Source organism: Diplotaxodon limnothrissa, linkage group LG8, assembly GCF_057381915.1.
Source record: "Diplotaxodon limnothrissa isolate DT_005_m linkage group LG8, D_limnothrissa_male_GT1.1, whole genome shotgun sequence".
Lineage (NCBI taxonomy): Eukaryota > Metazoa > Chordata > Actinopteri > Cichliformes > Cichlidae > Diplotaxodon > Diplotaxodon limnothrissa.
In genome coordinates this window covers 26723062-26748124 of record NC_140603.1, presented here as the reverse complement: position 1 = coordinate 26748124, position 25063 = coordinate 26723062, and the positions used below count along the sequence as shown (strand labels likewise).

Genomic DNA, 25063 nt, shown 5'->3' with positions numbered 1-25063 from the left:
TCACATCATTGCATCCAAAAAGTCATTTCAGTTGCATCAGAAAATCAGTTTGGGCAACCACAGAGTGCTTTGAAAACCCTCCATGAGTTACCCGATAAGCAGGTCGGTGTAGGCAGTTGATGCTTTAAAGTACGTACCCTCATCCTGGAATGAGCTGAGGACATTTATACCAATTCCCAAATTTAAAGAGGTACCAAACCGTGTCTTGTTGTTGCTTTTTGTGTATTCAGAAGGAGGGCAGTATTATAGAGCAGATCCAAACAGTTGCATGAGTGAAACCCCAGGCCATCTGAATGATGGCAAAGCCAATCATCTATAATATAAATTGTTTTTGTCGCGTATGTCGCTTGGAACTGACAATTTAAACACATAATATAGCCGTATATCTGTACTACCTTTTCATTGACAATAATGGTGGTGTGGGGTTCATGATGAGGTGATGGGAATGAGTGGTATGACGCATTTACTAAATTATACTTAAAGGTCGGGAATTTGAACTACTGCACCCGATTTATCTTGCCACAAGAGGAAGCAGCGTTTGCAAGATGTGAAATCAAATGCTTTGCTTAAAACATTTTCACATGTATAAAAATGGCCAAATGAGAGGGCTCAGAGTCAACTGGAACAACCTGCGCATGAACCGCAATCACAAGCGCACTTATGTTCTCGCTCTGCAGGGTTTGTCCTCGGTTTTAACTCCCTGTGAGAACATTACCTTCTCTGACTTTTCCTCCTGGCCAATAATGAGTCAGAGGCCAGAGCAGCACTGGACATTTCAGTGTATGTTTTGGAATCAGCACAAACACATGGCCTTTAAAATGTCTCTGCTGGCTGTATATTTGTAGACTCATGTACTCTTTACTTGCACTACATGGAGCAGGAAGGTGCTTTTTCCTCATTATTAATCAATCTGAGAATTGTTCTCCTGATTGATCAATAGGTTATTTGGTCAATAAAGCCTCTGAAAAAACAGTGAAAACCGAACTTTGTAATTTCCCAGAGCCAAATTATCATTAACAGTCCAACAGCAGAAGATATTTTACTTTAAGACATAAAAAATGTGCTGGAGCAGTCAAATACTTTCTTGAAAATTTCATTTTCAAACAAGTAAGTGATTAATTTGGGTAGACTTCCACTGCTTGCTTTGAAATATGAACATTTAATGTGAGACTTTAATCTTGATCTGCTTAATGTACCTAAAATTATAAAGAAAAATATAAATGTAAAAGCTGACTTATTAAATGGCGCACTTTGCTTGACTGCTTTGTGCTCGCTTTACGTAAGAGGAGAGAGCAACAAGACTACAGATCTGCAAGGTCTGAACGTCTGAAAAACTAGGACCATAAAATATCCAAGTCCAGCCACTCAAGGTGGATCTTTAGTTTTATATTAAATGCCTTTTGTCACTTTTCAAAACCTCCCTTTAGTTTCTGGACATGGATCTTTTATGCAATATTTTTGGTCATATTTTTTCCATTTTCTTTCTTTTTTCATTCCATAAGCACGAGTGGTTTGAGGGACACCAGACGTGATCCTGTTATTTCCTTTCACCTAAAAATATTCCTCTCACTAACACTCTCATCCAAACAAACCCATATATCGATCCTAAAGCATCAAAAGCGAGAGATGGAAATAATGCCAAATGAAATGGGTGATGGGATGAGTCCATCTTTGGATGGTCACTTGCGTCTAATGATGCCACCTGCATCTTGCTGTATTTAATGAATCCATTTGCACTGATATGAAGACGTTACGCTGTACAAAACGCTACTTAGATACAATGATTACATGCCCCAGTATCCTGGCTACACCAGGAAAAAAAAAAAACCCTGCCATCATAAGCACGTTTTGCACAATTGCGATATGAACTACCACAATTACACAGAACAATTTACATGCACATCATATCCAAATATTAATGTGCATGTAATTAACAGAAAGAATGAAAGCGCTACATACAAGTAGAACATGTTATATAAAGACGATACTGACATTACCTACACGTTATAGACACATTGCTCATACATTCATATATGTCAACACTTAAATATGTATATACAGTATACATGTATATATTTAAATGTATACAGATATATCAAAGGAGGAATAAATAGTGCCATTAATGAGGTGAGAACCTAGTTTTCCTCTTCCTCTCTTGCATGACAACAATCCTGCCAACATGACATTTAGTTCACGAGTCTATGCGTGTCTGATCTCGCTCGTGCGACTTCTCTAACTTGAGGACTCATGTGGTGCAAGAATTCACTCCATCGCCATCCTTCCTGGCACTAGGTCTAGTTTACAGTATTATGCCCAGTATTAAATACAAAATGTACTGCTGAACTAAAGTTGCCTATATGTAACAGCTACTGCCTTGTTAGTCATATAAATGTGATTACATTCTATATATCGGATGGGGTATTGACATATATTGCAATGCTTTAGTGCACACAAAACAAAACAAAAAACAACAAAAAAAGGCGTTGTGATCTAATTTGACCCTGTGTGTGTATTAGTTAGCGTATGACACACACATTTAGGGGTGAGATAAGTGACATGTTGTGTGGGGACCTCTGTGTGGATGAAACAGTGGTTTTGGGATTCTGAGTGAATGGTTGTGTCAGGGAATTGGCAGTGTGCAACTCTCTGGTGGCGTGATGGCTGGATCTTTCTGTTGAAAGCGGGTGGCATCCCATCTGGCTGATGCATTTGACAGTTAAAACAACAGGCCCCTAGTTTGAAGGTGGCAGAGTAAACAACAACATCTTAAACACCTCTGAGCAGAATATTCATAACCCACTTTCTCAAACCCAAAGTGCAACAGTAACTATTTTGCCATCTTTAACTGAAGAACCTACATTCACATGCAACAGCCTTGTGTGTTACCTTTATATTATCCAGAAAAATATTATCAAAAAAATTGAAGCTCCTGATACAGGTGCAGAAATGAGGTCATGCCTTGATGTGTAATGCAGAGAAACACCACCGGAGGGCAGTCTCTACAGGGGAAATTATCGTTTCAGCTCAGTAAGTTTAAAGGAGGCAAGTGCAACTATAACTAGTAAATTGTTTGGGAGTATTTTAGCCTTGTTGATAAAGATAAGCAAGTTACGATTTTCCTCTAAGAACAAGAGGTCGTGCTGCTGGGTTTCGGAAAAAAATCATAATCCCAGTTAGTTATTTTCTCCATATTGAGATCATGATGATGACTTAACATGTAACAATACATGAAAATTATGCAACCTGCAGTGAATCACTTCTTAAAACACATTTTTATACTTTGGCTTTAGTGTGATTCCATAACTGGATTCCCTTCTGGTCATCGTTTTGCTTATCGCCCGTTTCTTTCTATGTGACTTTAATATGTATTGTGTCAAAGCACTTTGTAAACTATTTTTTAAAGGCAAGCAATGTGCTGAAAGACAAAGCAAGAGTTACTGACAAACAACATACCGATTATGGTATTTTAAGAACATTTAGCAACAGTGTATTAGGGCTACTGCGAGTGTGTAAGGGGCTTGGTAAGGATGTTTACAATCTGAGAAAAAGTCCAAAATCTTCAAGATTATAATCATATTCATAAATTCAGGAAAAAAGGACAATTTATTATTTTACAAAAACATACAAATTCATGAGAAACAAAGGCAGATACAAGTTTTTTTCTTGTAAATTTGTCACATTAGCCTCAATTTTATTTTTTGTTAACCTTTAGTGACCCTAACATGCTGTTGCAGTCTCACAAATTTGAAGATTATCAAACCTAAACTTATTTTTAATAAAAATGTTATTAAAAAAAAGAAAAGAAAAGCCGTCCTCTGGCTACAAACATACTTTAAAACCACTCACATGTGCCCATTACTGGGAATGACAATAAGCTCATTTCAAATTGAAGGCAAAGCATTTCGTGTTTTTAAGCAGATATTTGATCCAGCGTTCTCCTCAGATTTCTGCATCTACTGTACTGAGCTACTATCCAGCTGCAGTGAACACTCATCATATCAGAGGCTAAATATGGCTGCTACGTGAACGCCTCACGCAGCTCATTATTTTTAATTGGCTCGACCTTTTCCTGTTCTCAGCAGCGGCGGCTCTGTCGACAACCGTTTGCGCTGCAGATAAATTTCATGCTACCGCTGTCAAACAAGAGGCCTGAGTCTGTTAACTGAAATGCTACATTGTGTATTAGGGTGCATTAGAGTGTGAGTCATCTGTGTTTGTGCATTAAATCTTTCTCCCAAAGGGAAGAATTAAGGATTTTTAGGAATCGACTGGGCGTCATTGTTTTGTTTTTTTTAAGATTTAATGGAATGTGGGATTTTCCTTCATCCACTCTGTGTTGCATCATTTGTGGCCATCAACTTTCAATATTTAGGAGTTTATTTGGAATTATTTAGAGTACTCCTACTGGCGGAGACATCACTGACATTCCCGGCAGTGGTAAACTATGGAATGATTGTGCTATAATCTTCTATTTCCTACAAGTTTGTAAGTAAAATTTTAAAATCAGGGCAAAGATATCAAATTTCTAAGTTGTGGGAATTGAAGGAATGCTTTAAGTAGCTCAGAAATGAGAGGAATTCAGAGCTTTAGGGTATGAGCAGCAAAATCTGTGTGGAGTTATAAAAAGGGGGATGGGTTTTTTTTGAGATCACACTCTTTGTAGAACAGCAGTGAGAGACATGGACTAAAGATTCAAACAGAACAGCATGTACATGTGCAAGTGTGTGTGAACACGAGGAATAATTCCACAGATAAATGCATGTATGCTTCAGAATACCCCTGATGTGTTAGATGAGTGCTGGTTTGGTCAGGGTGGGGTCAGTCTACCAGAGCAGCTGCAGCCAGTCAAAGGCAGGGCCGGAGGAGACGGGCAGCACCTCTCCAGCTTTCACTTGGCCTTTAATTTGCCCAGGTCCCCGTTCAGCTTGCCCTCCTTTGCCAGCTTCTCGTTGAGTTGGCACAGTTGGCGAAGGAAGCCGTCGTTAGGACCGATCTCTCTCTTGTGCCGCACAGTGGCCACCGCCAGCCGTGCATCCATTCTGTGGCGCAGCATGAGGTAAGCAACAACCATGGTGGGGGAGCGGCTGTAGCCTTCTCTGCAGTGTACATACACCTTCCCTGGAGGACACAGAGAACAATAAGATGAAAGCTGTTTATGGTGCGAGGCTGGTTTCACACACACACACACACACACACACCACAGAGAAATAGTTTTCATAGAAGAGTTTTCTCAGGCCTCATTGTGGCTCCTCTGCTATCTGTTATCCACTGCACAGGAAAAAGCATAAACTAGTACATCCTGTAATTGTCACTCTGTAAGAGTGTCAAAAATATCTGTTCCCGGTATGACACTGGAAGAAGCATATAAATGAAACTTGTCGGATTGCCCTGGCTATCTTTATTCATGAACAATGACCAGCTGTTACAGAAGGCTGCTTGACTGCCACAAAAACTATGATCACAATTATGACAATTATTCGTGAAGTCATGGACTTACTGATCTGTGTATATTGTCTTGATTGGGATTTCTTTGAACTTCCTCTAGATAGATCTTTTTGACTGAAAACTCTTTTAGCCATCTTTGCTTGAGCTAAACTAAACAGCAAGTGAGTTTGAGATTTAAGAGAAAGCTGTGCGCTTGAGTTATTAATTAATCCAAATATATTAGAGTGGCTATCCCTTATATGGCCACCGTAGGCACAGACTGTGACAAATTAAGCCCCTCCCATTAACTGTTTAAACATATAGTTTGTGAAGAACAGCCAATCAAAAAAAAAAAGCTGGCTTTTCAGAAAGGAGGCAAAATAGTTATTCAGGTAGAGAATGAAGTAAACGTCAGTACAAAGGGCCACCACAAGATAAGTAAGGATTAAAATAAACCATGAATCATGCAAAGCTACTCTAGTCGAGTCCAAGAATACACATTTGGAGTTTGAAATTAACACAAAAAGTCCCCTTTAATGCAAATCATTAATCAAATCAAATATATTGTGTCTATTTCTTTTTATTTCTCACATGTGGGGCATTAAATTAAGATAAGTGAACATTCAACACAGAAATAAAACATGATTTTTCAGGTTCGTATCAAGTATACAGTGTCCTTAAAGCACCAGAGCACAAACAGGAGTTTTCCCTCGTGGTAATTTTGAGACTGCAGGACAAAAAGTAGGAGGTGGAAGAAAATGAGGAAATGAAGCAGAAACAAATAAATAGAAAATAAGAGATTGTTAGAGTAGTTGGAAAACATATGCTGTGACCAAGATTGTCCAGCAAAGCAGCTTCTCTTCTAGAAGCTGCATATATAAGACATGACCTTTGCTGCAGACTCAGCAAAGTCAATCATCTTCCACCAGCTGAGGTGAACCCACATCCCGACCACAGCAAAGAATCAATGTCGTCTTTGTGTGTGCAAAATACATATGTGTTTACTGTTCTGTATTTTTATGTTCATGCCAGTTTGTGTGTTTGTGTTCATTTTTAAGGTGTACCTTTGTCTAACTTACACTTCCATTACAGACTGGCTAAAACGCCACAGGGGATTTAACTTGGCAACCTTCACAGAGCAGCTGATGTGCTCGGCTCAGGTCAGATCTGCAGATTCTGCACTTTATTTGAAACCCAACACCTCTCTCTGTCTCTACTATAGTTTTATCCCCAACATCTTTCTCTCCCTCTTCTCTCCTTTTTCTTTGACTGGCTCCTCTCTCACACTCGACCGGGAACACTTCCATGCCAATGACGTGACCTCTTCAATACCAAATCACCATGTCTGCCACAGATCAATTCTAATTCCACTGTATCCTCTTGTTAGACACACACGCTCTTTGGCTCTCAACTCACTTGCTCCATCACTGTCCAGCTCCAATATCCCTCAGTCTTTACTGTGTCTTGTATTTTATTGTTTTATTAGACTTAATAGTCTTATCTGCATTTGTTGGAAAAACATTAAATTCTATCCACTGTTGGGCACTCTTTTCCTCAACAGGAGTTGTCAGTGGGTGCAGTCAGCATCGTTCTCTCAATGCTGCGGTCCTCCTGTAGACCAAGCTAGCAGCATTAGCATCCAGTCCGAACTGCAGCACTGGCACAGCTATGTACACTTTACACCCCCTGACTGACCCTTTCTCCCATTCTTTGTCTATTTGTATACTATTCATCCACCATATTGACAGTTGGCACTGGATCTACAGAAACAACATACGATTTAATTACAAAATATTTAAACAGTTTTCTAATCATGTTCCCTTCACTACAACATTAAAAAAATATTTACGTTAATGCTCCTCATGGGGAACTGTGCATGTTCCCCACGAGGACATGCACAGTATATTAATCCACGCATGCCTCCACCACTTATGAGAGTAATTTTATGTTTGTAGTGACAATGCTCAGCTCTATGGAAAAATGTGCCTACCAGTTTCTCAGGGCCCAAATAAGAAATGATCAACTCCTGGAGTTTATCTGAAATCATATCAGGAGCTAGGAATTTTGACGTGGGAAGAAACTTCCACATTTTGCATATCTTCAAAAATCTAACTAAAATGAGAAAAACTCATCCCGATGCTCTTAGGAAAATATAAACGAATTCAGATTGAGCTAACCTTCTGGATCCAGGCACTTGATTCATGCATGGTGCAAAAGTATGGGCATGTATTCATTCCATCATTTTGACCTTAAAGGTTCAGCGTACTGTTTGATGGAGCTGCAGAGGACAGAACGATTAGGCAGAATTTTTAAAAGTTTTTCCAGCAGGATGCCTCCTTTTTATTGGCAACACACTCCAAATTTGTTGAACTATGGCGTTCAAAAAAAAGCTCCTAAACTATGTCCTGCCACTTGCTCGGTGCAGCAACACATTTTCATTGCATTGCATGAGCCACTGAAAAAAAAAGCATCAGGCTCTTAAGGCTCCTCTCAGTGCTTCAAACGTGATCTGCAAGAAACTACCACACCCAAATTAAAAACAACCAATCAAAGCAAGGAGGCATGTCCGATACAGTCTCAATGGCTGCTTACGCAGACGGAGCAGCACCCTCCACCCCCTGCATGCCCTCAATTTGTCAAGCTAAATAACTATAAATAATAAATTAATAATTAATTTAAAAAATATAAATTTTGTCTGAAATATACATTCCAGCATAAATTATTATCTATCATACTTTAATTCTAGATCATGAATCCAACCATTTCTCCATATCACCACAGTTGATGCCGTTAAATTACTTTTTATCATTGCAGTTTTAATGTGTTGGTTTTCTGTTGATTGGAGGAAAATACACAGATCTGCACACTGTAACCTTGTGTCTTCATTATGGAAAACTCACAGGAGCAATGCATTAGTGCAGTTCCTCATTAAAATCCTGAACCTTGGACCTTTTCCAAGCTTACAGCTGAGGGTCACAAAATGTCACACTTAATGTGGCACAATGCACAAATGTCAAACTGCGGCAAAACCACCAAGCAGAGATGAGACATGCTAAATCTCTTATGCGCTCTTCTCCACAGGAGCTCTTCATTCTTGATTTACCACAGCACTGTAGTGACAAAAAACATTCGGGGAATTAAGATGCTAGGTTTCAGATTTGAAACAGCTGCTTTTTGATTCGTACTATTCAAAATTCAAAGTTTGCACACCTGAAATGGTGTATAGTATGCCTGACCTAGAAGTTGTATGAAAGTCAAGACTCAGTTCCCTAGTGATTTCTGTATCTTCCCCTTTCTTACAACTTTTTACTGCAGTACTTGTTCTGTTCTTTTACACAGTCCCAAAGTATTACAGCACCCGTTTAACATCTTACAGGTGTGCTACACATCAAACATTGTGACGATGCTGATGTGCAGGGATGTGATCGGGTAATGGAATATGGAGCAGGACTCATGAGTGTGTCAGATTTAGCGAGAGGTGTTCAGGGCCACTGTGATTATCTCCTGTTGTTGCTTTAAGATCCACAACAATGAGGAGTACTAAGACTGGAACTAAGACTGGATCTTGTTAGACAAACAACAAGAGGAACTTGTTTTCATGTCTCAACTTTTGGAGCAAATTACTTTTAAGTGTGAGCTATTGAAGTAAGAAAGGCATAGTGCTCCCATTTGTTAAATAAATATAAATATCCAGCATAAGGGATACATTTCTTTGAAGTGCTGGATATATTTAGGTGCTAGTTTTACCCAAGTTGTGGGGTACTAACACATACTAATACTGATGTAATGTAATATAGTCAATCAATATATTCTCTACCTGTGCATATATAAGCATACAGACTTCCTAGCACCATATATAGTCAATAGAGGGAAAACAATGGGCTTTTTCAAACATCGAGTGGGTGTTATCTCTAGTTATGGCTCCTGAACAGCTTTTTAGGACCTCACTAAATAAAAATAGTCTGAAGAATGTAGAAATGATGTATTATTTTTGTGCTTTCTCAAGAAACCGACTACAAATTTGGCAAACAGCTATTTAACAGAATTTGGTGCTTTTCTTTGCTACACAAGACTGTAACGGGAAGTTCTTTGGTCTCTGGACAGCTTGTAGTCCACAGTTTAATGCACATAAGCGTAAGTAAGAAAAACATCCCACAGTCTGTCCTTCTTTTTTTTCCCCCCCATTTACAAATCAAGCAAAAAATGTCAACAACGTTATATGTGCAAAGTGTTAGGATGTCCTACCACTTTGTACACTTGTTGCTAAGTGGTAGATCACTTGCACACAAAAGTTTGGTGGCCATTATTTTAATATTCTACTAAAAATGAATACATGTATTTCAAGAGTTAACATTTACCTCCTTAGTCCAATAGATAAAACATAAACGACAAAATAACCCCACCTTTGCCATTATTGTGCGCTAGGGCCTTGTCGATAAAATCAGCCCCTTCCTCAAAGAAGGCACTGAGGTCGAACTGCTCTGTGTCATTGGCCTGGATGCCATGATAGGTGATGCCCGTGCCAGCGTAGAAATCCGCACTGGTGTTGACATGCATGAAGGAGGTGCCCTCTGCTACATTTAAGACGTGTGTCACACCAAGTTTCTGCAGACGCATTGTATTCTGAGCGACAAACCTGCAAAGGCGAGAAGAGGTTAATGATCAGAGATGAAAAAACTGATCAAATATGCTTACCAGTCTACAATTTAATTTCAATTTAGAGGCACTGGACTAAACTCACAGAGCCTCTGAAATTGAAATAAAATGATGAATGTGCAGACACAGAACAAGACATCTGAGACAAATAACAGTACTAACAGCACCTGACAGATACAGCAAAGCAGTGTGTCAGCACAATTTTTTTTTAAAGTGGTATTTTGACAAACAGGTCGCAATAACACCACATGCAGCACACAGTGTTTCGCTGCATCTGTTGATGAACAGCCAAATACTGAGTATCTGCTGGGAGACAAAAGCAGCTCCCTCGTACTGATTTTTCAAACAAAAGTCACATTAAAGTGCCTTTTGTCTCAACTTATTTCCAAAGTAGAGTTCTCATGACTCGAGGTCTAATTACAAATATCAATCAAACCTATAATCGCTCAGCAACTTTTTTTCCAGTTTAACCCTGAAAGACCCAACCCTTCAAAAAACTAGCCAGAAAATTCAGATTTTTTTGGAACTGAGATGTTTATTAACCCTTATAACAAAATCCACAATTTATTTTGCTATATCATGTTGTGTATGATATATTTTTATTGTATATTTATTATATATTTTCTGTATCGCATAGAATACATTGGGCATTTTTTGCAACTTTTTGTTAACAACAGTGTTAATTTTAGTTTTGTCTATAACATTTTGAAATTATGTCAAGTATTGATCATGTTGATGAGCTAGAGGTCTCAGAAACTCATATCAAATATGATACAACGGGCATTATAGGGTTAAAGTGCTTCAAAGGTTACAGATGGTAGAAGTGAGAAAAGAAAAACAAATATGCAGTGATAAATTTAAAATAAAATTAAAAAATTTAATTTAATAATGTAATACAATTCACTAACATGCCATCATTCATGTTAACGGTAGCACATGTGCTCATTAAACACTAAAGTAACACAGTTTCAGTTACCCTATATATTCATCTAGCTAACGTAAACTGTGTGGCCAGACTTGCACTACATTTTGAAGGTTTGGAATAATTGTTTTTGAAAAATAACCGCATTTATTTCAGGATTTCCTACAGAATCACAACAAGGACTCCTGTTACCGGCTGCAGTCCACACTACAGAATGAGACTCTCAGGTAATCACCACAACAGTGACCTGGTCAGTGTAATGTAAACCAGTGTTAGGCTTGGGCTAGCTACTGAGCAGTTTAAAACAAAGTGAAGTCAAGGTGATGGATAAAAAAAAAAAAACTGCTAAACATCCTTGGGTGTCTGTTAAAATACTGCCTACATCCTGTGGGGCGCATGAAGCGCTCTAATACGATTAATATATCTGAAATGTTTTAATTGAATGAATATTGGAATCATTTAGATCATTTATTTTATTTATTTCTCTTGAATATCTAAGTAGAGGTTCATTGTCAGTAAGCATTACTCCTATGTCTGTAACACAAGCACAGCTTGTTGTACTGTGCTGAAAATAAGAAAAATAAGAAAATTTGGCTATTTGAGTGTCTAAAGCATCAGCCATTGTGAGTTCGATTATAGTCCCCCCCAAAAAGTCTTTTTTCTCAGTAATGGTTGGTTTTCATACAGCAGTGTGTACTACCCTCTTCACCAACCAGTCCAATCCAGCTCTAATGGGCACCATTTGAAACTGCTGAGGACCTATAAAGGTGTCCATTTTTCAGTCTGCAGACTCTGATGTATTTGTCTTTTTTATTTTATTTTTTGTAGGACAACAGACAAAAAGAACAATCTCTCTATTCTCAGACAGCTCTGCTCCAGTATTTTCACCTCCATCATCATTCACCCTACTTCCAGGAAACAATGAATCTGTTTCTGCTTACCTCCTGCTCTAATACACATCCCCTTTTAGAGCTGCGTTATTGCACATTAGACCCATACAAAGCAAACAGTCCCACACAGCTAACAAACCATAACAAAGCAGTACAAGCTTCTGGCTGCTCCAGCCTGCCTGGCCCAATGCCTGCATCCACATCCAACCTGGCCAAAGGCACTGCCCATTGATTCTGAACAAAAAACCTCCTTTCGTATTTAGGTTATAAGTTGTATTCCAAGTTTATGGTACATTTAGTGCCACTAATTGCACATAATTTTTTAAAACAAAAGAAATTGCACATAATCGAAAACACAAAAAATAGAAGAAAGAAATAGAAATGGAGAAGAAAACTGGAAGTATATAAAAGCTGTTGTACAATGATATGGCAAAGTTATGATGCAAGCAAAATATATTTCATTAAAGATTACTATATTTATAAGATGACTGCTATTTCTATCTGCAGTCATTTGTATTTGGTGATTTAGTGATGAGTGGTTGGAGGTGGGTTTCAAAGTAGCTTGCAGAAGAACCAGCACCTATGGGCATAGCAAAGCAGTGCAAATAGCACATCTTATGTTAGATTTGTCAATGGGATGCAATGAAACCTATCAGCTGAGCCATGAGCGTATGTTAGCTGGCATTGAGAGCAGCTGATCTAACAAGATCACAGCTAGGCATGGGACATGAGGAGAACTGATAACACCAAAGCTTTGGTAAGCATCTGGACAAACACTGCAGCTACAGTATAAGTATTTATGCAATGTCACTGATTCTTAGAGAAATTTTTGTGTTAAAGAAGTTTTGATTTTGGACTCAAGTGCATGGCACGGGGTAGCGAAAAAAAACAAAAAGAGAAAAAAGTAGTTAATACAAGAATCTAAAAATACAGAAAGTCCAACAGCTAAAAAGAAGTCCAAAAAATAGGTACAGGAAGCTGGAAGAAAATGTGGCAAAGTTAAAGGGAAAGCCAGGTTTATAAAAGTACACAAGGGTGAATGATGTTAAGAGACAGGTGGGAACAGGACACAGGTGGATGCAATCAAACAGGTGAAAGTAATGACAATCACAAAAGAGGGAAAAGAACAAATGCATGAATTAAAACCAAAATAAGGCACATCTAAACAACTAAACTTCAAAGTAAAACAGGAAATTACCTGGAGGAACATGAAGACTACCACAAATAATATCAAATATACTTTGAAATTAGTGTGAGCTGTTTTGGAGGCCAGACATAATTTTTCATTGGTCATAAGTCTGCTAAAGATTACTTTGTTTGATATTATGGTGATAATTTGACATGAATAATCATTAACTTAATAAGCCTGATGCAGTTCTTGAATTTCATTTACCCTGACCTTATTTTTAAATGCAAATAAAATTAAAAACAAATAAAAGGAAAAAAAGAGGTGGTTCTTGACATTGTGGTGTTTTTATGGCTATAAACACAGCCTGCCAGCCTGCTGCCATCACTAAATGTCTGGAGTTACAGATTGGGGGGCGAAGAAAGCCCCAGGTGGAAGCTCGCGTGCCTTAGGAAATCTGCACAGTGACAATGGAGTGAAAATGGGTGAGAGACTCTGAGAAATCCAGAAATAAAGGCACCAGTCAATTCTCCACAGATTAAACTTTGTGAGTAATAATTCTGCCTTGGTATGTGTTGTTTATAAAGTTTTTTGTTCATATATCTGCAGTTTTATTTGCATACACTTGTGCTTAAGACATATTTCTACTACACTGCAATGGACAATAAAGTTTTCTCATTATGATTTTAGACATAGCTTGTTAATTGAATTCTCTCATTTAGTTATCTCATCTGGAGCTGAACTAAACAGCAAGCATGTTTTTAGGTGCTTCTAGAAAGAGGTGAAATTGACACTGTAAAGGAAAGGGGTGTACTTTATGTATAACACATAGAAAAGTGAGGGATCCATAGCAAATAATAATGGATTGGATTTATATAGCGCTTTTCAAGGAACCCAAAGCGCTTTACAATGCCACTATTCATTCACTCTCACATTCACACACTGGTGGAGGCAAGCTACAGTTGTAGCCACAGCTGCCCTGGGGCAGACTGACAGAAGCGAGGCTGCCATATCGCGCCATCGGCCCCTCTGGCCAACACCAGTAGGCGATAGGGTAAAGTGTCTTGCCCAAGGACACAACGACCAGGACAGAGAGCCCGGGGATCGAGCCGGCGACCTTCCGGTTACAGATACGCTTCCCAACCCCCCTGAGCCACGGTCACCCCAAAATAGGACAAGAGTGACAGTTTTATCAAGATCATTTAATTAAGATCAATAATGACCTCGTAGCCTGCCTTACAAATACTATTCATGATATAAGTTTATATATGTATTGTTTTTTATTTTAAAACCATTTTCACGAATCTGTAAATCGTTCACTCTGACAAAGCTTTACTATACAGGCTTAACGTCAACGTGAGCCTGGAGGCAAGGTGAGGTGACCCTGGGCAGCTCCCTAGAGGTGGAGGCTGCAAAACCCAATACCTAACAAGAAATTCTGCTACAATGTTACTTTGCAACCAAAGGAGGAGGGATGAAGCAGCCTGTCTGCTAGCATCGTAGCTACAGGGCAGAGATTCAGAAATCCAGGCTACACATTAATAATATCTTCATTTCATTCACAAAAAGTCTGTGTATATTTAGACTAAGCTAGTGCTCATAAATGATTCAATATGCATGCACACTATGAGCACTTCAATGCAAAAAAAAGTGAAGCAAGTAAAGCGTAGGCATGCGTATCTCTTTGTGTGTAAAGGGTAGTAGTGTGTAAAGGCCTATACTGTACTTCTACACAACACAATGCAGAGGCACAGTAGGTTCAACTGGGTTCACAGCCGATGGCTTCCTTCCTATTTGCCGGGCCTGTCCCGGCCTACTTACCCTGGGATCTGCAGTCCCAACACATCCATTATTAAAGACCAGCTTCACAAAGAGCCAGAGCGTTTCTCAAAGCAAACAACCACACCTTAAGTCCCTAAGCTGCACACCGTGGTTTAAGAGTGCTGACTACAACTGAACTGAAAACATTGCAAGCTGGCAAAGTAGACTCATAATCCATTTATGGATGCAAACATTGACTAGTTCAATAAACACAAGTGCTGCTCTAGTCAACATCTTGTTTATTGAATTAGTGACTTTAAACTTTTACTGAGTGTCTGCTGTATACATTATTTTAAGTGAAAGAACTGAATAAATCAGCAGAAAGACTCAACAAATGCAGATGTGTGGTCAAAACACCAACGTAGGAAAGAACTGTCACTCCAGTTGAGTTCAAAGACTAAGAAAACTTGTATTAATGGGCAATTGGCAGGTAACTACAGGCAAAATAATTTCTTGTGATTGTGAAGTGGGCGGAATCTGAGAATTGAATGCAACTACCAATGAGAGTGAGGAATACTGTTAATTGACAAATGAACAGGTAATAAATAAGTTAGAGGGTTAAGTAGGAAACCAAGCGACTAGCTGTGAGCTTTAAAGTGATGCACAATGAGCGAATGTATGTATGTACAAAAAAAATATGAACTTACAATTTAATGGTCTGTTGAAAATGTTAAATCCTTACAGAGTACGAAAATGGGATGTTTTTTGGCAGCTGTATAAGTATCCCTGATTTTTCTATTAAATGAAAATAAAGAAGGGAAAGCAATGCTGTACATTTTCCCAACAAATGTCAGCATGAGTGACTACTGTATATCTTAAATGAACAGTTATTATGTAAATGAAACTGTGTCTTGACCTAAAAAAATTAAAATCTGACAGGCAACTGTATATCAAAGCCTAAAAATGGTTAATGGGTCCAATTCCTGAGGGTACCTATGATAAGAAAGTTTAATGAACATTTTCAAGGACAGATCTCTTTCTAATTTAAGTCGAGCGCCGTAAAAAACGCGTATGCGAGATGCACCACATGCTAGTCTTGTGTTAATAGATGCACTGGTTTTCATCCAATGGATTTCTACCGGCCAGCTACATAATTTGATTTATAACGAGGTACAACTAATGAGATGAGCAGGGAGGATTACTGGGTCCCAGAGGTGGAAACTGTGGACAAGGCATAGCCTTTAATCAACAATCAATACCGGCTCTCCCTGCCTGAGATATGTGTAATATCACATTATGTTACACTGTCCTATCAAGCTTTTCTAAGCTCTAAGATATGCTTTAAAATAAAATAGCTCAGTAATTACCCCCCACCGAAAACTCAAACCTAGTTTGTTCATCAGACATCAAAATCTCTTCGACAAAAGAAGTCATAAAGCTGAGAGCACTTTAGAGTCGCTCTTTCATGCTGACAGTTTTCTCTGATCAGCTTCAGCAGAGCGCAGGTCTGCCAGCACTTTGTTTGGAGACTTGGCCGGACAGATTGGCACATCCAGATTGATTGTGTTGTAGCACTGAGCTACAGTAATGTGCTTGTATTCTGTCCGGCTCGGCTCCTCCACCACTCTACTGGCAGTGATTGAACCCACAAGTTTCTTTGAGGCATCCCTGAATCTGTTCTCTCTACCACAAATCCATAAAGGTGGCATTAAGAGCTGCTCTGTAAAAGCTGGTATACATTACCACACAGCAAAATATATGCAAAAGAAACTAAATTTGTTTCTTTAATAGCAACAAAATTACACTTTAAACACATAAAGAGGTTTTTTGCAAATTAGCCCACTTTTCCATGCAAACTACACAAAACTGTGGCAATCTGGTAATGACCAAAGGACCATTATTGTGACCAGTTTCACCTAGAGACTGCCAGCAACCACTCACCAACCAGTCGAGGAATAAGAGTAACAACAGTAAGGTGTTTAAGAGTAACTTTGCTAATAATGATGGCGCTAATAGAAGCAGTCAAACAGAAAAAAAATAGTAGCGCTGTTTTAACAGCACCCTCTTTTATCTTCAAGCAAATGCACCCTCCTCAGAGTGCACCCAAATGCTTGTTGATGGACCTGCAGAAGCTGGTGATAGCCTAGCATACTCAGGCGGATGGCGGACATGTACATGTCCATGCAAGTTAGTCGTGTTTAGAGTCCTTTGCTCACAGTGTACGTCTGCACAAGCGGCACTCCACTTTGGTTAGATCCTTAGGTTTACTTCTTTCATCTGGTTTAAAGCCAAAGAAATCCCAAATTGGCGACTTCATAATTTTTTTTAGTGCGGTCAGCGTTAACCCGCCGTCATCACGACTAATGCAATTAACAATTAACATCTGGAGCGCAGACTGAGTCAGAATCTCTGAAATGTCTCTGTCAACGTATTTCGGGCATTTTGTCCAAAGTTTGTTTGTTCTGCGCTCCAGATGGGTTGAGCACGTTAAAAAAATTGATTGCGTTAATCGTGATAGCCGCGTTAATGCTGCATTAACGCCTTAATGCTGACAGCCCTAATTTTTTGGGAAATTAGTTCGTCCATGTTTGGACTTCTTCTGTGTTGTAAACGCGCAAATCAGTCCCCCCATGATTACATTGCTCCGCCCATCAAGTCTGCGCATGCGCGAATATATTGCCCATTGTCGATTACTGGACTGACGATTGCCGGTTGGAAAATTTTTTACATATCGCCCAACCCTAATTCACGCCTACAGCCAATTTCAAATTACAGAGGTACTGGAGAAAATCCACACATGCAGAGGGAGAGCATGCAAACCTTACACAGAAAGGTTCCAGCTTTCTGTTCAGGTGGATTCAAACCCAGGACCTCCTTGTTGATGGTGCTAACCAATTAATTCATCCATCCATCCATTCATCCTCTTCCGCTTATCCTTGTCAGGGTCACAGGGGGCTGGAGCCTATCCCAGCTGTCTTAGGGCAAGAGGCGGGGTACACCCTGAACAGGTCACCACTATGTTGCAGGGCTAACACATAGCGAGACAACCATTCGCACTCACATTCACACCTATGGGCAATTTAGAGTTACCAATTAACCCAATCTCACTAACTACATGTCTTTGGACTGTGGGAGGAAGCCAGAGTATCCGGAGAGAACCCAAGCAAACATGGGGAGAACATGCAAACTCCACAGAGAAAGACCCAGGCCTGGTGGTGTAATTGAACTCAGGAACTTCTTGCTAGGTAACAATGCTTTATTGGTAAATAAATTAAAATTTTGCCACAGGAGATGTTATAGTATTAATAACTGCCTCACAGCATGCAAACAACCAAATCAGGTAAGAAAACATTGGGGAATCACAGATTTGTGCATAAAATATTCATAAACTATGCATATGCAACTGGCAAGAATCAGTTCAGGATATTATCTGATATTGCTTTTTCTCACATGCAGCACACAGTAGGAGACAGTCCACTTTATCACTACTGGAAATACTATGGTTTAGGCAAGGGAGCTCTTAGGATAGAGCATGTAAGATATAAAATAGATGATTTCTACGCATTCATTTTAAATTCACCAGACTATAACTTACATTTGTAGTAAAGAACTGGCAGATTAAAACACATTAATGTAAATTCAACAGCCCCACATGCAGCTGTGTCGAATAAGGTCTGGAAAAGTTCAGAGCTGCGATGCGTGTATTGTAAAAGAGCTATTACAGGCAAAGAAAAAGCCCAAAATAGCAATACCAGTAGTGAGACGAGGACCGTCTCTGTTTATCTCTAGGTTCAGTGGGAAGATTTTACAGTACATCTCATACACAATCTGAACTGGCTTTACTGGAACACTGGGTAGTAAATTCCTAAACAGTCAGCATGTTCATTACAAAGCCAATAGCACCAAGTCAACAAACAACCATGGATTTATGGTTCAGCTGCAGACCTGTTTAATAAACAAATATACATTATACTCCATATACGCTGCATGTGTGGGTCTGTGTGTGTGTGTGTGTGCACAGCATCTCTTACAGGAAGAAATAAATTTAAAAAAAAAAAACATACTGCTGCTATTAAGTTAATTCTATTACCTTTGTTCCATGATTTGATTATGCACAAAGAAAGCACTGGTCTGGTTTGTGCCTGTGTTCAGTCTTAGACGTTTTCCAATAGATGTTTACAATCAACTATTTAATGCACAGATTTGTATTTGCAAATAATTTTGTGTTGTGTTTTGTGAGAAAGACACATATATACGTCACATTTCTTTACAGAGATGGGAGATTACCTGATTAATTAGTTACCTGGCAGGAAAAATATTAAATATGAATTCATTTTCTGCAAGGAATGTGACACATGACCTCCTTTTAGTATCTTAGCTGCAGTCATTTGCAGTTTCCATTTGCCTTAGGTGAGTGTACTTGTTAACATTATAAGTAAACAAAGGAATTAATGCAATATAATTTTATTAACATAGCGCCAGCCTAAAGAGATATGCAGGAGTTTCCAAAAGATCACACAATGACATATGGTGGGGAGCAAGAAATCCTTTTTAATAGGAAGAGATAAAATGTGTTTGACACTGCTGAATTAACTTATATATGACATGAATTGACTAGATTCCTGTTTATTCCTGTCTAAAGAGCATCTTCACAATTTAGACTAAGAATTCACATCTCTTTTTTTCCACAATTTGCTCTGAGAGAAAATGTTTTTCTTCTTTTCATATAATAAATGAAAGATGGGGGGTGGGGGAAGAGTGGTGACGGTTGCTGTGTTCCTGCAGCCCAGCGGGACTGAAAGGGGAGCGGCTTGATGAAGACATGGCAATGATACTAATGACAGAGAGGGGTTCATTGAGTAAAAACACCTCTTTAGTTTCGTCCTTCGTGTTCTGAATTCGTTGGTTTCCTCTGCTTTAAAGGTAAAGAGGATCACACGTAGATTTGTAATAATAATAACAATAATAACAATAATATTATATATTGACAGATAGTCGTGATATTGCAGTGTTATCTGTTAATCAACTGTCTGGCTAATGACTTCTCCCTGAAATCAGGCTAGTATTTCGGGGTTATCTGTTGTCAACAACCGCCTGTCGCTTCCTCCATAATGATGACAGCGGAGGACCACCGCTCGTGCGCGCGTGCTAACCGACATGCGACACCGTTGTCATGGTCGCGTCTGGTCGGAGTATGTGTAGGGAGTGTCTCTCAGTGTCACAACGGCATAACGTGTTAGATTCAATGGTGAATGACTCACGCGTTACCGATGTATATCCTGGGAAAGACCTCGTTGAAGTGCTGTGTCGGTAGGCTGTAAAAGCCGTTGCCGTCGGACAGGAGCTCGTTGAGTTGCTGGACGGTCACCTCGCAGGCTGGAACCGGGACTTCAGCCGGTGGTGGCGGCTGCGGCTGTTGATGCTGTTTCGTAGGACTCAGGTGTTTCTTCATGGCTCTTCTTCTGCTCGCAGAGTAATGTTAGAATTTAGCCAGAGCCCGACTCGTCAGACTGGTTTCGTTGTTCAACAGCATTTTATACGTCCGCGTGTGAGTCGTGCTCGCGCTGTCTTCTTGTCTCCAAGGTGTCTGAGTCTGAAGAGGCGCGAGCTCTACAGCTTCACACTTCGTCGGCGACAAGTGCGAAGCAGCTTTGAGACGGACTTCCGGTCACACTTTCAAAGTAAAAGATACATGTCTTTGAATGAAAAACCTAAAAACTGATTTGTTCTTTACTTTTTCAGTGCATTTTTTCAACATCAAATACCAGATTTAGAAAGTTATTGTTTAATTTTCTTGTGTTATTTTTTCAATTGCATATATTTTAGATTATAACCCCATACTGAATATCTTTTTTTTCTTCATTTTTTCTTATTTATAGATTTATTTCAGTTTGATCGTTGCTTGTGTTTTGGTTTTTTTTGGCTTTTCTTTCTTCAGTTTTACACTTTCTTTTGTGGTCTTTTAGTTTTTATTGTTCTTTTTCAGGCGACTTAATATTTCTTATAAATGTAGTTGGGGGGGTGACAATATACCCCCCCCTTATTTTTTCAGTTTTGGGTCTCATTTCATTGTATTAAATGTTATTTTTATGTTTATTGTTTTTACTTTATTTTTTCTTCATTTAAAATGTAATTTTTCTTGGGTGGGGAGATCAACAGATAGTTGCAGCCCATTATGGCCTTTACCTTTCAGAAACAAGGAACCCTGATTACTGAGACAGAACTATGTAGAAAAAAGGACATTTTGAATATTAGTGGGAGTTTTGGAAGATTCTATTTTTCTGAAAGAATCTGCAGTAGGGTTTCAGTTTCATTTTATTTTTTGTGCAACAGTATTAAATCCTGAAACGTACTTCTGCAAAGAATAAGATATGAGGATCTCTTAATAACCCTTGTTGTACTCCAAAGGAAGAGGTTGCAGTTGGCAGGGACAGTGATTCAAGCCGTATCTCCACTGTCTCGGCAGTAACAACTGACTGTCCTGCATAGAGCAATGGCCTCAAACACACCCTTCGAGTGAAAAGAACAATTAAATGTGAGTTCTTATTAAATAAGTACTGAACTCTAATGCACATGTAGCACAAAAATCTAAGTTTTTACAAGTTTAGTTTAAATTGTGATCTCACACTCTGCAGATTTGTCGATGTCTTTCAGTTCAAATTCATTTATTTAAAAGTTTAATTACAGTTAAAGGCAAGCCAGTACTTTTATTTTCATCAATACAGGTTCAAGTTCCGGTACAATATTGTCTGTTTGATGCTCACTTGACGCTGGTTCATTTCGCCACCGCTATCTCCAGGAGACACACCCCGCCAGCGGTCAGACGGGAGCTGGATATGAGAATGATGGTAGTTGCACGCGCAGACGATGCTGCCTTCAAGTACGGTTTGTGAGATGCTAAAACTAGATCAGTTTAGAACCTTTTTGAACAAGTTTCAAAGCACTACAAGTACCGCTTGTCCATACTTAACATGAGTTTATGATTGATTTCTGGACACAGTCTAAATGTGAATATAATTTAGGGTCCAAATATTTTTCTATTAACGTCCTAAAACAGGTAGTCAGTATCCACATAGAAGAGGCAGAGGGCAGTGAGGCTCATTTCATGGATCTTCTTGGGTAGGGTTGGGATTAGAAAAAGATTCTGAATTGGGTTAAACACAATGGTTGTGACTTTTTAAAGGTCCACTTTCCCGGTGACTGTGTAATTATTTTTAGTTATTATTTTTGTTTTTAATGACCATTTCTAGTCGTTGCCCACCTCTCGGTCGTTGCCCACCTCTCAGTCGTTGCCCACCTCTCAATTTTAAGTCGTTGCCCACCTCTCAATTTTAAATACACGTAGACATTGAGGGCTAGCAGGAGGGACCATGCGCTTACCTGCTGCTCTCTGGCAGGTAGCTCCATGCCCTCCTGGGTTTTAAATGCACCTTAGAACACACATGCATCAACACTACAATGAGCGGGTGGAGGGAGGTTTGGAGTCTTCTCTCACCCCCATTCTCTGCGACCTGCTGGAGGGGGGGGGCTAGGAGGAGGAGTTGGCCGTCCGACTGCGGTCTGGAGGGTGGGGCCTCCCTGCTGCTGCGGAGTCGGGGCGGTCTGCCTCCCCCCACCGCAGGGAAAAGGGTAACACCACCTGGGTCTGGGTGCAGTTCCCCCCTCCAGGGGCAAGGGTACCTAGACCCGGTTTGTAGAGTACGCTTGGGGAGTGTGATCGTGTGTACAGCGTCTCTTTATGTCTGTCTCCACGTTGGTTGAGTGTGGAGTAAGTGCATATGAGAGCATGAGGGTGGGATGGATGTTTGTATATGTGTGTGTCTGTATTTCTGTGTCTATATGTCAGGTTGGGTGTCAGGCGCCACCTCTCTGGGGACATCTTAGGCCCTCCAAGGTTTGGAGGCCTATCTCCCCCTACCACTACTTCCCCTGCCAGTGGCGGACTCCCTCAGACATCGGTTCGTTGGTGGTTCTTTGTGTCCGGGGATGGGCGTCCAGGTACACACCGGCTCACTCCTTGGCGGCCGCATATCGGGGCCTGGAGCCTGGGGCTCGCTCGGGCCACTTCGGAGGTGGGGTGCCCCCGGCCTCTCGGCCTGGGGCTCGGTCACTCAGGCACGGCTGGCTGCCGGCGGAGCTCACGGGCGCGTCACTGCAACTCCCCCTGGCTTCTGCTCCGCGGCTGCTGAGTGAGCCCTCATCTGGGACTCTCCTCAGCTCTTTCTGGGACAGTGGCGCGGCTGCCCCTCTGTTGGTCTTCCTTGGTCTCTTGTGTTCTGGGGGCCTCTGGATGTCTGGAGTTTTGATCTCCTCCATACCTGCTTCATGCCCTGGAGGACGGGGCTGTGGCCCCCCCACACCCTCTAGCAGATCATTACATGAAGGAACCTTTTAAAAAAAAAAAAACAAGCGCGTCCATGCTCACAGGTGTACACACGGGTGATCACACCCACAAACTACACCCTTTTTGGCTCCTACCTCAAAGCACACTGTGTTCTGTTGATCTTATGTGCTGCACAATAATGTTTAATATTTAGTATTTACTGTCATATTCCCATATATCATTGTGATGTTGTTTATTCTATTACTCTTGTTCTCTTCTGCTTGTTTTCTTTTTTCTTTCTCAGCAGGTGACCCAGGTGATTGATATATGCATTTTTTTCTCCTTCTTTTTTTTCTGCTCATTCTGTTGGTTTTTGTCTTTTGCCCTTCTCCCCCGTCCCTCTTCTCAGCTGTTTCTCTTTCCCTCTTTCTTTCTCCCCTTCTTTCCCCCAGTCAAGTCTGTCCCGTATTCAGTAAGTGAAAATAAAATGAACAATAAAAGGTGAATCAAATGGACCATTACGGCAAGGCTGGGATGGTCAGTTTGGTAAAGTAAATCCGTTGGGCATCTTTCTTTGCCTTTAGACAACAATTCTGATGGCAAAAGAGCCAAACGGGACAGGCAAAAAAAAAAAAAAAAAAAGACCATTTCATGTGTTGCCATGAAACCAGGCTCTCCTATACTCTACAACAGGCCCTTACCATAACTCTAACACAAACCTAGTTTGCTAACTTTAACCCCAAAAGCAAGAATTAACCCTCAAACACACCTTTGAAATGAAAATGAAAGAAAGAAACCATGTCAAAAAGTCAAAGTCTTACTAATTATGAACACTCAAGTAGTCCAAACTCTCACAAAACTGGAAAAGTGTGGAAATAGTGTTTCTTATGCTCTACTTATTTATTTATTTTTTTGTTGTTTGTGAATATAATTTTGCTTATTCTCACTACTGAACTGATTTCTGTCTTCCTCAAAACACTTCCTGTATAGTGCTGCCCACCCCAACAATACCATAATCAAATGTGGTCAGGATACTACAGTGTTTGGACCCGAAATTGTCAGCTTAGAGTTGAGAAAACAGCCCACTGAACACACTCAAAACTAAAGAAATCACCTTCAACTTCAGAAATAATCCTTGCGTTCTGTTTAATGTTTGATAAGTGCAGACCTGGCTCCCTTCTACATCAGCATTAACTCTGCAGAGATGGTAAACATTAGTACTTTTTACCTTTAAAAACCATTTCTTCAGTGCATTTGAAGGCGTGGCTGCTCTGTGTTGTTATATGTGGGATAATAACAATTAGGACTAATTCTAACAGGATGATTCAGCTCCATTGCCACAAGAACAGACACAAGAAGTCTTTCATAACTGCAATAATCGTGTAGAATGAAACACCTGTTTAACAGAGAAACATCTACTATATATTCTGTTTTATTTAAACTCATTCATGTACTTCTAATCTGATGGAGATTTTTTTTCTGTTGTTTTGTGTTTGATTTTATCGTATTTTAAGTTTTTTATTGGCACAGGTTGTGTCCATCATTATAATATGATCAGAAAAGTTACTGTCTTGGTGTAATAACATCTTCAGCTATTTTGAACCATCCTCCAAATGAATATGTCTGACACATCTTAACAGAAGTATTAGCTCAGCACACCCCTAGATGTCAGCATGAGCTTTTAACAGCCTGTTTGTGCAGCCCTGGGGGGCTATCTGTGACTATATTTAGCTCCTATTAATGTATGTGTCCCTTCTAATTGAAGCAAAACCTGAAACAGCTCAACTGTATGTGATTTTAGGATCTGAATTTTAAGTTAATAAGAAAAAACATAAGCAAATCTATTTGGTTTGATAGACCAAGATATAATTTTTATTGCACTGTACTGAAGCACAGCGTTGATTCAAATGGTCACACAGAACCACAAGATGGAGCTACTTTGCTATTAATGCAGCACTCTT

At 39.8% G+C, this 25063-nt stretch overlaps 1 protein-coding gene across 1 annotated transcript; it reads right to left on the bottom strand.

Annotated features, from left to right (window-relative positions):
• Nucleotides 1–4888: 4888 nt before the first annotated feature.
• Nucleotides 4889–20231, bottom strand: dusp3a (dual specificity phosphatase 3a). Its single transcript, XM_085361585.1, has 3 exons — nucleotides 20041–20231; nucleotides 9828–10060; nucleotides 4889–5118 (listed from the first exon to the last, which is right to left on the bottom strand). The coding sequence occupies exons 1-3, from the start codon at nucleotides 20229–20231 to the stop codon at nucleotides 4889–4891; spliced, it is 654 nt and encodes a 217-aa protein (XP_085217711.1).
• Nucleotides 20232–25063: the final 4832 nt, after the last annotated feature.